This window comes from Condylura cristata, unplaced genomic scaffold, assembly GCF_000260355.1.
Source record: "Condylura cristata isolate star-nosed mole 26May11 unplaced genomic scaffold, ConCri1.0 scaffold00011, whole genome shotgun sequence".
Taxonomy (NCBI): Eukaryota; Metazoa; Chordata; class Mammalia; order Eulipotyphla; family Talpidae; genus Condylura; species Condylura cristata.
The window spans coordinates 10,388,576-10,406,188 of NW_004567112.1; the positions used below are offsets into that span (position 1 = coordinate 10,388,576).

Consider the following 17,613-nt stretch of genomic DNA (forward strand, 5'->3'; position numbering starts at 1 on the left):
GAGGCTGAACAATATACAGCAAATTCAATCACTTTATTCTCAAAGCACAGGCACTTGATTAAAAGCTGAGAATATCTTAGCCAGTAAGATTTCACTGTACTAATTTCAGGTCAGGGCCTAGGTTTGTCACTAGTTAATACACGCAAAGAAAGAAGAACAAGATGAACAAACAAACAAAAAACCCCAAAATAGAAAAAATAAAAAAATGTAAATATAAGGTAGTATGAGAAAAGACACACTTTTCAGTGCATAAAAATGGAGTATATTTCAAGGACATTTTCTTCACAAGTCTGAAAACTCTCTAGTGTTGAATTTTTAAACACATTATAATAGCAACAATGAAAGTACAACTAATTGTTTCCCAGGAAAAAGGGAGAGCAAAATAATGAATTATTAAAGATTATAAAAAAGCCACACAGTTGTGATAATTTAAGAATAAATCTGCTTCTTTCAAAAATTATATTGCTTTAGTGTTAAGCTCTTACATTGGTATTTCTGGTATACTTTAGAAACAGTAGTGACTGCACATTTATGTTTTTTACATGTTTTACTTGCCACCCCACCAAAGCAACAAGATCATGTTTAAAATGTAAAATGTGATAACAGTGATGATGGCAATTATTCCCCAGACTGACTGAGAAGTAGCTTGAGCACAAATACACACATTTGGTAATAAACTATGAAGAGGATCACCTAGGTCGACTGCATTTAAAACCGTCTGTCTGGTTTATATTATCAATTTAGTACAAAGACCCTTCATCAACTACCTGCTTAAAGAAGTTACTGTATACACTGGAAGGACAAACAAAATTCACTTTTTAATGGAAATATTTTGAATTATTAAAAATATGTGAAAAATGTAGAGCCAATTATACTTAAGAGTGGGGTGAGAAGAAATGATTTGGTGTTAAGGCAACCAGACAGGTGTTTCTATAATATGTTGCTGGCAAACCTTGGCCAGCATATCAACAGTCAATGAGTTGATATAAAGTTATAACATATCTTCCAAATTTATGTCAGTGGAAACCTCAAATTATAATTTCATTACATTCCTGAGGAATCCTTCAGATCCTTCTAGAAACAAGCATTCTATTATTGACAAATTAGTAATTCTTCAATGGTAAAATAAAAAAAAAAAAAAACAGAACCATCTGGACTTTGTTTTCTGACTGAAAATTTTGAAAACTTCTGTTTTCATTTCGACCATGGCCAGCATTGTGGGGGTCTATGGGGCTCCCCAGGGAAATGTACAGAAACAAACCACACATGTGACATGTGCATTTGTGCATGTGTGTGAAGGGCCCCCAGGCTATGTGTGACACTTTAAGACAACTGATTATAATAATCAAATTTTGTGAAAGTCAATGAATATATGTTTCTTTGGCCTCAGTCACCATATGAATGGTCATTTGTTTCACGACCATTTTCATTATTATCTGAAGCCACATTATTTAGAACTGTCTGCAGAGTCAGGAAATGAACGTTCTGTCTCTAGGTAGCTCTCCATCTCATGTCAAGACAGGAGAAAAATTACTTTCCAGGAAATCAGCTATCTCTGCACTCTGATGTCAACTTTTAATGTTATAATTTTAAATGTATCAATTTTCTTTATTTTCTTTCTTTTGGAGTAATTAGGTGAAGTATAATTTATTTGGTTTGAATTAGTTTCTATCTCAGTAGACTAAATAGCTTTGATATTTTCTGCATACCTTAGTTCCTTTAAAAACTTAACATATGATTCTGCGAATCACCTTCAACTTCTCTGTTTTTTCAGACTCATGGATTGTATGTATAGCTAGTTAAGTCATATTTACTGTTGGCTATGTTTTCCTTGTGTCCTTATTAATGGCCAGGTGTGATTAATTGAAGTTGCAGAATCTTTAATGGCTTCACTAAGAACAACATAATTTTGTCATTTTCACAATTTTGTCAACTCTTACAGCACTCTGGTGCACATGGTCACTAACAGACTGAAGTGCTCTGAAGGCAAGACTCACATTGGTTTCCTTTGATGACCCCGCCACGGTCTCAGAAAAAGGCATTCAGTACTGCTGAGGAGGTGAATAAACATGAGACAGAATACGAAAGAAGAAAGAAGGGAGACTTTCCTTTTCACTGAAGTGAATATGAGATTAAAAAGCACAAAGAGGGGCCCTCTCTAGTGGCGCAGGGGTTAAGGCACGGCACCAAGAAGCTAAAGCCACTTCAGCATGAGTTTGATTCCCACCCCAGAGGTGACCCACATGGCCCGGCAGATCTCTCCTGACCCGCCCGCTGCTCCCCTCAGCAGTGTACTTCCTCAATCTGCTTGTTCTGCTCCCCACTCTGTCTCTGGTGAAACCTCTCACCACCCCTACACCTCTGGCCTACCCCAGTTCTGTATGCATAAATAAATAAATCTTTAAAAAAAAAAAGCACAAAGATAGTGACTGCCACTTACTCCTTTTTATTCCCAGTCAAATAGAGGATCATAAGGACTTAGGAGCAGATAGACAGCGCACGAGAGGACATTGCTTTCACCTGTCTTCATAACAGACAATTCACTAAATTCACTACACTTAAAATGACCCGAAGGAGGGACTGTGGCATGCCATTTTGTTCATTTTACAAATTTAAACATCCAGTTAAAAAAAAAAATGAAACGTAATCAGTCGTCTTTCTTTTAAAAGAAATAATTCCTTGGTTTAGGGTGTAGTAGATTACTTTACTTTTCTAAGCCACACGGAACTCATTCTATGAAAACAAACATGTCTATACGGTACACAGGTGAAGACCTACCTGTACAAAGAGGACATTTATTTCTTTGATATATTGGTGAAAGTGACCAGAGAGTATACGGGTCAGTATCATAACTTTTCTTCAATGAGAAGCACCTGTTGACACATGCGGAGCCATACAGTTTTGGTAAGAACAAAAGTAGGAGAATGTGATCTCCCTTCCAGAAATAAAACCTCACCACTGTTGGAATGAAGTGCTACGTGCAAGGGAGGAATGAATCAGAGGAAGCAAGACCAGAGGCTTCAATAAAGACAGCTCATCCACCCTGCCTCTATTTCTTGAGAAACGATTTTTCCAGGGGGTAATAAAACAATGGAGTAAAGGAGCTGGGAAGCTGTTTTTGTTTGTTTTTTTTTTTCCCCCCCGTAAGTCCCAAATAAATCGCATGTCACGTGGGACAGTCATGAGAAACTAGCACAAAACCACCATATGTATTTGGTTTCCAAAGACGTGGTGAGGTTACAACCCTGATGCAACAGACCTGGCTGGGTACAGCGGCTGATACCAAGATCTCCATTGTGCCCCGGCTGAAGACACTAGCAACAGCAGTCACTGTCACTGGTAGGCACAGGTGGGCTTAGGAGTTTCTTGGGCTCAGACAGAGCAAGCGGGCGTCCATCTGGGCATTTTTATTTCTGTTCCGACTCTAGGATCCCCAAAGAAGACGAGTCAGTGATTGACTGAGTTTACCTCAAGGGGAACTCCAAGTAGATTTCAGCAAAGCAATTTTCTTCTGTGAGCTTATGAAAACACCACGTTAGCACCATTTCCCTCCAGAAAGCTCAGTCCAAGATTGTAGAAGTTGTTTGTGCTGCTCCCCCTCTAAATGACTTGCAAATTTATTCAAACACAATATGAGGAGATGCTTTATTTGTTGAAATAACGGTCTGCTGTGTCCTGCACAAAAGGGTGAGGTACATCAAGCAGAAACAGGGACAGAAATACATTGGTTTAGAAACCCATAAATCCTTATTTGAATCTGCCAACCTGAAAGCCACTCGGAGCCTGAATAAACTATTTTTCCTAAATGCTACATCTGATTAAGCCATACCCTTAAATGACAGCTGAACTTTAACATTAATATGATATTATTTAAATATCCACATGATATTTTTTACACTAAAAATGATGAATGATTTCTGGACAGCTCAAGTGACATAAAGCAGAAGGACTCTTTAATGAGACTTGACAAAACGGAGACACACGCAGAATATTCGTTACAGCTCACATCGCCGGGGCCCTCCCAGGAAAGCAAGAGAGGTTCCCCCCATTTTTTCTTTTTTATTGTCTATAGGCACTGAAGCATTCCTTTCAATTGCCACCTCTCTCTTGCGTGGATTTTGAGTTTTTCTAGGTCATTTGCATATGACTGTTGATCAGAGACTCTGGCTCTGAATTGGAACTGGACTCCCAGGAAAGGGCAAAGAACGTAGCATGAAGTGACCACAGGCTGCAAGTGTGCCTGGAACACTGGCTGGCTACTGACCAAACTAATAGAAATCGCATTGACCTCGAAGACTAAGCTACTGCACATCTAATTGGGTCCTAGGCAATCTCTAACCTGGCAACTACACTTACAGCAAATTCTTATGAATGGATACACATATGATCGCAGCATCAATGACAATGAACTTTTACTTTCAAATTCCAATTAGGCTATTCTAGAGATGATTTTCAACAAACTTCATTCACACTTGTATTCACAGTTCCAGACTGAAGACTATACACTAGATGATGCTCTTATTTGTAGGTTCTCAGTGTAAAATAATCTCCTGAGGACCATACCTAAGTAAAAAATGACCCCAGTTTTCAGAAGAATGAAAATATTCTTATTCCCTCCAAAAAATACTCCAAAACACAGAATATAGACTATTACCTATACTCATTCATTTTTCACATACTCTCCTGAATGTTTTCCACCAAAGGTTAGTTACACACAGAAAACATTAGCATTTGTTTGTTCACACATACAAATTCAGCATTTGAGGTAATATTTCAATTTTAAAAATCACCTTAAAGGATGCACAAATACAAAATGTTGCCCCAAACAGCGGCGCTTAACAGAGAAATAAAAACACGACCAGAGACAGCAAAGCCTGTATTCCTCCTGTAAGAAGAGGCTATCGAAACAGAAACGAAAATCAGTCTGTTCCTGCCATGGGGCCTTCCTCAGGCTATGAAAAAATACCCTAATATTTTCCATAGCTTGAGGTAACCCCCCTAGCTCAAGCCTTCCCTCTAATCTAAGTTACTCAGAATGTGTCTCTGTCCAAACAAGAGTTAATGTCAGTGCTCTGTCATTTCAAAAGGGTCTTGACTCAGGGCACTAAGAACAGAGGCTCACAAGCTTGGAAAATACCCAGATGCAATGAGATGAAAAACATAGTTTTAAAAAAGGGAGCAAGAGAGAAAGACAGGTCCCTACCTTCTTACCTTCGCAACATCCCTGTCAGAACTCTCGAGCTTTTGCCCAAGTTAGCGTCTGTTTCCCGCAGCTAGAAGGAGAAAAGGAGCATTAGAACCAAAAAATTTCATGCAACTGGATTGATTTTAAAGTGCACTGGCAAGCAATACTCTTCCTTCATGATGTAGAAAATCTAATTCTTAAAAAATGCTCAAATATACCAAAGGATATTTTGGACACTTACAAAAACTCCCAAAAGTCTTAGTTTCAGAAACATGCATTAGATAATTGCAGGAGTTTTAAATTGGATATTTGAACTGGATATAAAAACACATGTATTATAGGCTGACAAAGTTTATTAATATTTATATCTGGTAATTAAACTGCAATATATGAACATGTAAAATCCTAGAACTATAAATGGAAACAAATGAAGTGAGGGAGATGAGACAACAGTATTTTCACAGCTTTCACTCTGAAAGACTTGACAGACTCCAAAATCTCCCTCAAAGACCTTCTGAGTTAAAGAGCTAAATAAAATACCTCCCTCAGGGCATTCCCAGATGCTGACACAAAGAGACAGCTTAGTCCTTCTCCATTCCAAGCACTTCTTCCCCCTCCAAGACTACATCTTTCTTCCATCCCAGCCATATACACATGAACTTCCAGCAGCATAATTGTCTATGCTTGCCCAAAGATCCTTTATTTATGTCTTATTTACTGAATTTGTGGAAAAGATGGCGTCCCTTTTACTTACCCGTTCACGTGCTCGCTGTATCTTTTCTCTGTCATGACTGAGATTTTCCAACATTTCTTGGCCAATTTGTTCTGTGGAAGAGAAAAGTTGAGACAACTTTGGGCACAAAGTGAGACTAACCTTCAGAAGAACTAAAATGACAATAGTGAAGGATTAATGTTTGAGCAGTGTACATATTTCAACTCATGTACTTGAAAAATTATTTTAAAAGCATTTGGTAAATTTACCTATTTGTCTCAGGGGTGGTTATATGTGACTTATAACTCAACCTGTAGGGTATGACCCGCATGGCAAGAATGATTTCAAGATGCTATGACTTGCCCAAGGCCACCTCAGCATATTATCTACCCAGAAAGAGACACCAGACCCAGTAGCCTTTCTATTATTTTGTCATCATGGAAGTTAGCCTTCACAGGTTGTGAATAATGTCAATGACTTTAGCCTTCCCTAACACTGCTTTGCATACGTAAGTCAAACTGTATTTAGAACAATATAAATAACCTCATATCTAACTACAGCAGGTTGTCGGGAGTGGAACTATCTTTAGGTTTCTGCCCTCTTGGAGCAAGGACTCATTTAACATGTTCTTATTAGAGTCAGGGTGACATGGATAAGTTGTTGAAAACTCCAGTTGGAGACAAAAATTCTAAACATTTATACCTGCACAGTCAGGTTAAGACATTCACGGCTGGGTTCCAGTGAGGTTTTCCCTGTGGTATCATCCCACTGGGTTGGTACTAGAAAGACTGCCCTCTGCCCTCTGACCATAGGTCCTTTTACAAATAGCTGCCTTGAATAAATTTTTCTTCAAGAGGCATTCTCCACCTCCTGAAACAAGATATATTCGGTAACAGGAAGATGCCACTCTGCCTTGTGGAATCTTGGCACCAGTCTGATATCCTTGTTACAGGTGTTCCCATCTCCCCACAGGGTCTTACTTCTTTTTCCATAACCTGTAGCAGTTATCATTTCTGGTTTGTAAACTTATAGAAACAGTTAACAAGCATCATTTTACTTGCTATTAATAATAGCAATAATTCTGCTATTACTTAATTTTGCTATAAATATTGCTATTAATAATAGCAATAATTACTCATAGAAAGCAATTTAATAAAATTATTAAGAGATGTATGCATCCTAAAAACGATTTAGAGGGATGTCCTAAAACCTATATTGAGATCCTAGACTGTGGAGTCATTCTGCTTGAGCCCCAGTTCCAGGGCTGATGCTTACCAGCTGTGTGGCCTTCCATACGTCACTTAACTTCATTGTCTTAGTTTATCTATCTCTACCATGGGTATAAGAATAGGTCTCTATCATATGGGGTTGTTGTAGGGTTAAATAAGATATAATTCAGTTAAAATATTCAGCACAGGGCCCTCCCTGTGGTGCAGCAAGTCAAAGCACAGCACTACGAAGCTAAATCCACTTCAGCATGAGTTCGATCCCCATCCCGGAGGTGACTCACATGGTGTGGCTCTCCTGACTTGCCCACTGCTCCCATAAGCAGTGTATTTCATCAGCCTTCCTGTTCTGCTCTAGTGAATCCTCTCACTGCCCCTGTACCTCTGTCCTGTATGCATAAATAAATCTTAAAAACAAACAAACAAAAAAACAACTCAGCACAGTAACTGACCTGTATAATAAGCACTCAGTGAATGGTAACAATTGATATATATGTGTGTTTGTGTGTATATCTGTCTCTACCTAAAAATCCAAAGGCTTCATAACTTCAACGCCACCCCCACCACCCTCCATCCTAGGACTGTTGTCATAACCCATTTGAACTGCCATTTTATTGACAGGACAAAGTATCTGTCCCACCTCGCTTATAAAACTGTTGTTACCATCAGGTAAGATAACCTACGTGAAATATTTTGAATGCTACTGGGTACCATACAAATGCATGAACCATTTCATTAGGAAATAAGTAACACTGTCAGTTTGCTTTTCTTGAATAATGTAAGTCAAGGTGTGATGCTCACTAAAAAGACCAACAAAGACATAGGCCTGAACCAGTGGCAGATGTAATGTGCTGAGTGTAGCAATTCCAGTTCTTCAGGCTTTCGTAGAATGTTCAGAATAGGGCTCTCTATACAGTCTCTACTGAAATATTTTGAGAAATCATAAATTTTGTAAATACTGCATTTGATGACAATGAAGATCTTCTTGACATTAAGACACAATGGGAAGCATGAAGGAAAATCAAAACGGGGTCTGGATGGTGGAATTCTACCTGTCAGTGTGAGCATAATGAATGAATTCCTGGAATGGAAAGTTCCTTCCTGTACTTCTTCTATCCTTTCCACAGGGATCCTGGGAATCATCAAGGGAGTACAACATTCAACTTATAAAGTGAGCTTTTGTTTTCACAATTACCCAGAATGAATCATGTCCTTGACCTATGGCCCTGTTTATTGGGTCACAAACTGCAAAACAACTTAGGCTAACATTTCCTCTCCTTTTCAATATATCGGGAGGGGGCCGGAATGTACAATAGGCATTCAACACTTTCCTGCCCCATGAAGGAATGGAGGAGCAGCCAGAGAACTGCAATCTAGCAAGAAACTTCCTGAAGGACTGGCCTGGCATGACAAAAGATAAGACTAATCCCAGCAGAACCCAGTTCTAAGAAATGCTAAAGGAAATTCTGCAGGCTCAAGGGATTTGAATCCATAGAAGTTAAATCAAATAATATCAACATAAACAGAAAATACAACATATCAAAGTCACAAAAACAAGGATGAAGAGGAGGTAAATAAAAGTTGATCATTAATTGGTGTTTAGATTCTATTTGCCAGAGTGGAATATTCAAGGAAGATCATGACAGGTAAGGGATGAAAACTGAAAATCCCTGAACAGCTCTGTCCAATGTAGTACCAACAGCCACACGCACTATTAAAATTTAAATTATTTGAAATTCAGTAAAGTTGAAAATTTGGTTCCTTGAGATTATTAATCACATTTCAAGTGCTCAGTACTCTCATGTGGTTACTGGCTACTGTATTGGAGAATACAGAAACACCATCTCCAGAAAGATCTCCATGTTTCTCTTGCCTTTAAGATACACTTAAAAAAAAAAAAAAAAACCTCAGTATTCATTTGAGATTTCATTAGGTAAATCACTTCTTTTTCTGGGCCTCAGTTTCTTTAAACATAAAATGACAGTCCTTTAGACTTCAGCATCCTTTCTGGCTCTAACATATAAAGACTCAAAACATTTATAAAAATTTAATGCCTAACTTAAAATAAGGTTATAAGTCAATGTTACACTAATGGAATATTTTAAAAAAAGAAAAAAAAAAGTGTCATTTTGAAATTCAGAAAGAAAAACCTCTAATGCCTTTTTTTCCTTATAGGGCCACTTAAGCAAACATGACCCAGGGGTCCACCCCAGCTGGCTACTGTGTTGCCACCTCTTGCCCTGCTCCCTAAGACCACGCTGCAAACAGCAAGAAACCAGCAACTCAAACTTCAATGCTTTTAAGCCCAAGTCTCCAACACTGGACTACTTCCTACAGGAGGCTGCTTGGCTTCTGAAGGTATTTATGTTACTATGTGCTATGCAGAATTTCCAAGCATTTCCATGAAGGCATTATAGAAAAGCATGCATTCAAATAAACTGGTGGTTAAGCTTCTGCATTCTTAGCAGGAATGTAACAAAACAGAGTGCATGGCTGAGGTTTCTTTTCCCCTTTAAAGCAATTATGATTTAACACTACCTCCTCAGCAGGTGAGGATGTATTCTATTTTGCTTTATGATGATCAAATCTATCATTAAGCAATTAAAAATCATCAGTGCTACTTTCATCAAAGTCATAGTAGCAGAACCTCCCCTTAGTTACCTGGTTTGCTGCAGATAATTAACAAACACTATTCCCAGAGCCCTCAGACATCAGTCAATGAAGCTGTGCTACCAATAATGATGCTCTGGAATGAGCAGGTACTATGTAAATTGAGGTTGTTAAACAAAAGGAACCATGTTAATTACAGCTTCATTCAAAAACTGGAATGAATCTATTCTATTTTGCGAAAGACCACAGCAGCAGGAAGGACATCCCTTTTTCACAATTCAATAAAGAATGTAAAAGCCAGGAGATGAAGCAGCAGAAAACCTGAATGGACAAAATTGTCAAGACACATTCCCAAGGCTCACTTGTGGAATTTACCAAACACGTATTTACTGAACAGACAAGAGAGACGTGTTCGGCATCACCCAGATCTCCGAGCTGAATGAATGACTCATTCTAAAAAAAACAAAAAGTGCTGTAAACTATTGACTATGGACAGAAAAGTAATTACAAAGCCTTTTTAGAAATCGTGGGGAGAGTTAATCGCTATCTATACTCTTTGTCAACTACACATATTCTATCACTGATTGTGAAATGTTTGATTCTGCTTATTCAGAAGTCACCATCGCATGGACAGCTGAATGTATGTAGCTAGCAAACACATTTTGCTTTCTATGAAACCCTATTTTAAGCATTTCTGAAGGGGCTGGCAACAGCAAAAGTTTTAGTAGGAGATTTCATATAAAAAAATAGACTTTGGCTTTTTAAAAAAATTCTGAATATCTGGCAACACTGAGTCCCACCTGCACAGGATAAACACAGGTTGTCTTGAGCCAGTCTGGTTGCCTGTTCAGGAGAGCCTGGCTTTGGCCTGTTTCACCCCTTATCTCTTATGTTCCCCGCTTTGCTGTAGTAGGAACTGAGCTTATGTCTCCTTGCTTATATGTCCTTTCTTCCCCCATCAGAATGTAAACTGCTTTAAAAAATTTTTTATTTATTTATGCTTACAAAACTGGGGTGCAGGCCAGAGGTGCAAGAGTGGTGGGATTCACCAGAGACAGAGTGGGGAGCAGATTGACAAAGTGCAATGCTGAGGGGAACGGCAGGTGGGTCAGGAGAGGTCTGCTGTGCCATGTGGGTCACCTCCCAGGCGGGGATTGAACTGGTGCTGCAGTGTATTTGGAGAGCTTCATAATGCGGTGCTTTAACCCGTTATGCCACCTGGGAGAGCCGTAAACTACTTTTTTTTAAAAAAAGATTTATTTATTTATGCATACAAGAACTGGGGCACAGGCCAGAGATGCACGGGGTGAGAGGATTCACCAGAGATAGAGTGGGGAGCAGTACAGGTGAGACAGGAGAGGTCTGTTGTGCCAAGTAGGTCACACAGGGGTATCACCTATGGAGTGGAACGTACTCAATTGACTTGAGACCTGTGTTCAGGGTCTAAGAGAACATTTCACTGAAGTGTTTGGTGAAAGTTGAAATCGTAGAAACTCAGCTGTCACATGCGAACACAAGATGATGCTAGAATTTCTGGCCTTGATCCTCCCCTCACACCATCTTTATTCTGTTCTCAATTTGAACTGAAGCTCTAAGGGAAATCTGGTCCAAAGGATGATCCAGTTCTTGCCTTTGATTTGGGTAAATGGCAATAGGTACATGTCAATATATAAACGTGGGGGTGATAAATCTTTATGGCTTGCAATCATCAGGTTTAAATACTAAAAAAAAAAAAAAATCACTGAAATCAGAACAATTTGTGGTCATCAACTGGCCTCTTTCATTTGCCTTAATGTTTTCAAGGTTCATCTAAGGTTTAGCAGGTATCAGCTTGCTTTCTGGCTGAGTAATATTCCATTGTATGTGCCACATTTTATTCACCCTTTGAAGGGTATTTCAGTTGTTTGTACCTTTTGGCTGCTGTGAATAGTGCTGATATGACCATGTAACAAATCCTTTTTAAGTGTTGTCTTCAATTATGTTGGGAATATACTTAGGAAGGGAATTGCTGACTCATACAGGAATTCTGTGTTCAAACTTTTGAGGAATCCTAAAGCTGTTTTCCACTGTGACTATGCCATTTTACATTCTTACTAGCACTATATTGGGGTTCTAATTTCTTTTTAGCCAAAAATGCGATTTTCCATTTTTTCAAAAAATTGAATCTCACTGTGGCTTTGATTTGGATTTCCCTAATGACTAATGCTGTAGAACACCATTTCTTATACTTTTGTCTGTACATATCTTCTTTGGATGAATGTCTATTTTAAGTCCTGTATCAGATTAAAACTGGCTTCTTGTTTTGTAATTAAGCTGTATGTGTTCTTTTTTTCTGAGATATTGGACCTTTATCAGATCTGCAATGTTCAAATTCTCTAGGCTGTCTTTTCACTCTATTGTTTTTTCAATGTACAAAATGTTTTAATTTTAATAAAGTTAAATTGACCTATTTTTTCTTTTGCTGCCTGTGTTTTTAATGTTATATCTAAAATTCCATTGTTACTTCTGAGCTGTGCTTTCTTCCAAGAGTTTGATATCTTCAGTTTTTACAGTTACGTGTGTGGCCCATTGTGATTTCATTTTTGTTTATGGTGTGAGGTAGAAGAGCACTGAGCTATCTTTGTAGCTCTTTCTTAATGACTACTATGCTTCCTTCCTTTCTGGGCTTAAAAAAATTTTTTTGATAGTAAAGGAAATAGTTCATTTTCATACCTATAGATATGCTTTTTTTATACTCCTAATACAAGCTAGTAATCCAACTTATTTTGTAATCCAACATTTTTGGCCTGAATCCTAGGAAGTGCTGAGATAGTTTGGTTCTTAATTGTTACAGCATTGCTCTAGGGTGTGTCAATATCATCCCCAGCCTCAATCTTCCCTTTACTTCATGGCGTCAGTTATTGTGCCTTTTTCCCTCTTGATATATCTACCTGATCTTATATTTTAAGACACCGCTCTTTCTAGAAGTCAAAGGGGCATGGACCAATTAGTGTAAAACAGTCAGATTTTTAAAACATAAATTTCCAGGTCTCAAACATTCTGTATCTAATTTAGTTGGCTCAACAGGCTGTACCTGTAGCAGGTTCCCAGATACTGTTAACTTGCTGGTACTATGCTGAGAACCACTGTTTAGACCAGGAACTAGCAATCTAGGCCTATAAGGTAATCCAACTTGTGAACCGTTTTTGTTTTGTTTTGTTTTGTTTTGTTTTTCAAATAAAGCTGAACTGCAACACATGCAAATACACACAATGAACTTCAGAGCAATCCCCAGAGGACCCTCAAGCCTAAGGGAAGAATTTATACTCTATCCTGAAGCAGAGAAGAGGTAGAGCCATCTTATTCATGAATATCTCTAGAGCAGATGGGCCACGCATTTTAGATACAGACAGACAAGGTGTGAACAAATGGAGGAAAACAACAAAAAAGGGAAGGAGGAATTAGGATAATTTTTGGCAGAGGCTAAGGCAGTTTGATTTCTGTTTATTTTAAATGTAAGTTGAATGTATAAAGGATTCAAACGAGCCCACATTATGGTCTTCCTGAAAAAATAAAAGATAAAAAGGTGCTCAGGATTTCCTAATAGTTACTCTATCCTCTGACATGACACCAAAGGCTATGTAAATATGGATTTTGATAATGTAGCCCATCAGATGGCAACTGCTGGTTGATGTCAGCTGAAGGACAGTAGAGAATTATTTGATTTTTTTTTTTTTTTTTTTTTTTTTAAAGATTTATTTATTTATTCATACAGAACTGGGGTACAGGCCAGAGGCTCAGGGGCGGTGAGAGGCTTCACCAGAGACAGAGTGGGGAGCAGAACAGGCAGATCGACGAAGTACACTGCTGAGGGGAGCAGCGGGCGGGTCAGGAGAGGTCTGGCTCGCCATGTGGTCTCCTCCGGGGCAGGCGGCAGGCGGGAATCGAACTCATGCGGAAGTGGCTTCAGATTCTCAGTGCTGTGCTTTAACCCGCTGCGCCACCAGGGAGGGCCGAGAATTATTTGATTTTGTAAACTAAAACATCAGTTTGACCCCAGAAGGATAGTACATAACCAAATACACACTCCTTAAAAAAAGAGTTTACTTTTGGTAAAGCTCCTTAAAAAAAGAGTTTACTTTTGTTTGCTTTCTTAGAAAGCAATATGACCTTGGGAGTTTCTAAAATACAGACTAAACAAAGTGACTATTGTTTCTAACTATAATAGAGAATTTATTTGATTTCATCCAGCAAGATTGTATATTGACATACTCAGCAGAATTCTAAGAAGGATTTCTAGTTACATCTCAATAGGCTGTACTAGAGAATCACTAAAATCAAGTCTATTACCAAGCTTCTATGTAAGAATATTAACAATTTGAGATGGGGGTAAAGGCATGTTCATTTAAACCTTTAGTGATAAGACCTTGACTTCATTCACCCAGTATCTGCCCAACCAAAGTGTATTGCTTACTGGCTGTGTGTCAAATACGGCAGTTTTATTTTATTTGGGCTGCTATTTCTTGACTGCTTCATTGTAGACCAGCCACTGTGCTAAGCACTTGCCAGACATAGCTTTTAATATTCCCACCCACTAAATGACATAGAGTACTATTAATCGCTGAAGACATAGAACCTGAGGCTCAGAGAGGTGAAGTCACCTACTCCAGGTTGGTCAGCAGTCAAAACCCAAGTCTAACTGTTCCCCATGATGATGGCTGTGACCACAGGAGTAAGCTGCTTTCAACACTCTCCCAGTGGCCAACATCACAGGAACTCCAGTCTGGTTTGGAGCAGATTTGGACAAATATCTTACAAAAAAGGAAACTGTATATTTTATGATGTCTTGAATGCCATAAATCTACTGCAAGCAAGAGAGTAGTAGGCAAAAATGAAAAGAATTAAAAAAAAAATGACAGCTCCTATTTGAAAAAATGAAAAGCAAGGTCTAAAAGATCTGAGAGTCTCACACATCATGGGCCACTTCTCAGGCCTTGCTGGCGTGTGTTTCCAATGTTTCCTTCTACTCTCCATTCCTCTTCTGGATTTGGCATGTTTTATTTGCACCAAGACACTGAACACTCCATGGCGACTGCCCAGGTAAAGACCACTCACTTTCTAGGACTCAGTGATCTATTTGGCCTGTTTTTACCACCCACTGCTCTGCCTTGTGAATACTTTCATGGCAGAAAGATCTATTTAACTTATCAAAGCCATCAGTCATGTGAACAAGAGATACTAGGTATCATAGGTTAGAAAGTCAAGTTCAGCAGAAACACCAGGAAATATCCTCATGTATTCCATGTAAATAAACACCCAAACATAGAAAGGGCTATTTTTACTTCTGGAGGACATATTTGATGGAAGGCAGATGGAGTTTCCCATCGCAGCCCTATTTGAATTGACAGAAACCACACTTGATGTAGATTGTAAGAAAGTGTCCAAAAGCTCTTCTAGCAGAGACTGTCTTATGCATCTGTGTCCTTCCCACTGTGCCTGGCATGCTGTCTCTAGCAGGCATTGAGTAAATGCTATATGTAGTATTACATCATCAGCCATACTTCAAATTGTTGATATCAGCTCACTTTTGGGGACTGATGTGTTTTGAGAACCAAGATGATGCCAAAACATAATGGAACTTCTTTTTCTTCATACAAACAGAAAGCTCAGGAAGCTGGTGAACAGCTCAGCAACCTAGAAACGGGCTGTGCAGAGCACTCTTTGAATACGAATTAGCAGTGGGTAATGGCAGCATATTTATGAGGTCTCTTGCCGGGTCCTTTCCTCCTGTGAATGCTGTATAATTCATTGCGCGCGCCCTGACCCCAGTGCGCTCCTGTTCTGACAAATCATACTTGATTAAGACAAATCTTTATTAGTTAGCTAGTCAACTTCCCCATTTATCACTGGCAAATCCCATTCTCCTCTTCAGGTATAGGAAAAGTGACTGAGACCTTAAAAAAATAAAACAAAACTCCACACACCCAAACATCTAAATACAAATAAAATACTTGTTTTACACACTAAGTAAAATCAGAAGATGGAAAGTCTTACTGGATGATTACACAAATTATTTAATACTTAGACATTACACCCACTGACAAGCTCAAACCCGCTATATAATTCATCCAGGCTAAGGAAATGTTAATTAGGAATTTTTATTTCCCATTGAACTTTTGTTTTGAAAGCAAAATGTCACATTTTAGAAACTGTATCACAAAGTTGGATGTTTAAAGTACTGAAACAAAAAAAGAATGGCTGCTGAGTGCAGAGAATAGTTACGACTCCTACCAAAAGAATAACAACAACAAACCTTTAAAGAAGGAAGACACAATAAGGCCGACTGAATTCAAAATGACTCTTGACTCTTAAGCACCATAGGAAAATGCATTTTTTTTTTTTTGAATTTCTGCAATGTTGTCATGAACGTCAAATGTCGGTCTACCCTAAAGATGACTTTATGTATTTATAGTGGCTGACACTCATTTGTGAGTTGGGTACACTGAGCTTAGTACCACAAATATTCTCAGAAACAAGTTGACGAAGCCATCAGTAACAAAGAAGCGTCCCATACCCCAGGTCTGCCACTGAATATAACGAATACCATCTTGTGACAAGTTTCAAAATTCTGCTGGTTACTTAGCTATAGAAGTGGGTACAAATCATTAATGTTCTTTCCGTAGAGCACAAGAGAAAGCAAGATGGAATGAGAATGAATAAGGTTTGAGTAGATTTTCATTTCGCATATTTTCACTTTTAATCCTGATTCCCATGGAGAAAGGACATCTTTTTAACTTTTTCTAAGAATATATCCAGTCAATTCAGATGTGTAATCAGTGTGTACTTTCTACATGGATCAGTTCAATGTTTCTTTTGAAAAAATGGAATGTGTAACACGGGAAATAATTTATAAAAAATTATATGTGAGATCCTAAATATTCTGCACTAATAACAAATAAATCTACATATAATCTGAGAAAAAGTGAGTTTTAGTTTTGTCATCTTTAATGAAATGACAGCACACTTTATAGTATACATATCATATTTTACTTTATTGATGCCCCTAAGTATTAAGTGGAAAAGTAACATTCAAAAACATTTTGTATGTTGGTGCTGTCTTATATTTGCCCAAATTTCCCACTTAGAAAATGTGGATACATCTTGAGAAATCAGGTCAAAGCTTGGTATGAGAGACTTCAAAAGAACACCTTATGCAGTGGGAAATAGTGTGTTGATGATTTTATAAGCAGCCTGACTCTGATTATATCTACAGATTCAGAAAAGATCACACCTTAAGAATCCCTCCCCACTCTACAGGTCTTTCATCACGATCTCAAAGCACTGAACACACACTCTGAAAGTGAAAATTGCCACTGGCCCATCTTCATTCCATTTGGGGCTGGGCTGGAGACCTAAGTAGATCATAATAAGTCCATGCAATTAGAAGAAAAATTTTGCACTCATTTTCATTTATCCATGGAGTCTCCATCCATCTTTCTTGGAAATCCCTATAAAGATGAGCACTCCCCTGAAGGTTAAACAAGTTGCTCATGTAGAAAAATTTTACATCAGTGGTAGGATTAAAATTCAACTCAAGAAATATTTTTGAGAGCTAACTATGTGGTACGTCCTGGGAAGGTAGAAAGAATAAGGCATGCTCCCAACATGGAGAGCTCATACTTGAGTGGTGTTGAATGATAGGTAAACAATCACCATCACAACAGAGCATAAAGCACAGCGCATGCGCAAAATCGAGGCACATGCCAATGAAAGCAAACTCATGATACCCTGCATCAACTTGTTCATTGTCTCTGCAGATCTCCAGGATGCCGTGACTCTTATTTCAGGCTGCTTGGCCCCAAACTCATCATCCTTTGCCTCATAGTAATGTAAATACCTTT

At 38.4% G+C, this 17,613-nt stretch overlaps 1 protein-coding gene across 3 annotated transcripts in view; it reads right to left on the reverse strand.

Annotated features, from left to right (window-relative positions):
• Window positions 1–17,613, reverse strand: part of VTI1A (vesicle transport through interaction with t-SNAREs 1A) — a 307,337-nt gene that overhangs the window by 126,775 nt on the left and 162,949 nt on the right. For 2 of the 3 annotated variants that reach the window (XM_012723716.1, XM_004680434.2), the window contains 2 exons: window positions 5,940–6,010; window positions 5,212–5,273 (listed from right to left, as the gene is read on the reverse strand). In XM_012723716.1, coding sequence (XP_012579170.1) covers window positions 5,212–5,273; window positions 5,940–6,010 — 133 coding nt within the window. Of the gene's footprint in view, window positions 1–5,203; window positions 5,274–5,939; window positions 6,011–17,613 lie in introns of all 3 variants that reach the window. The other variant, XM_012723717.1, reaches the window with a different exon arrangement.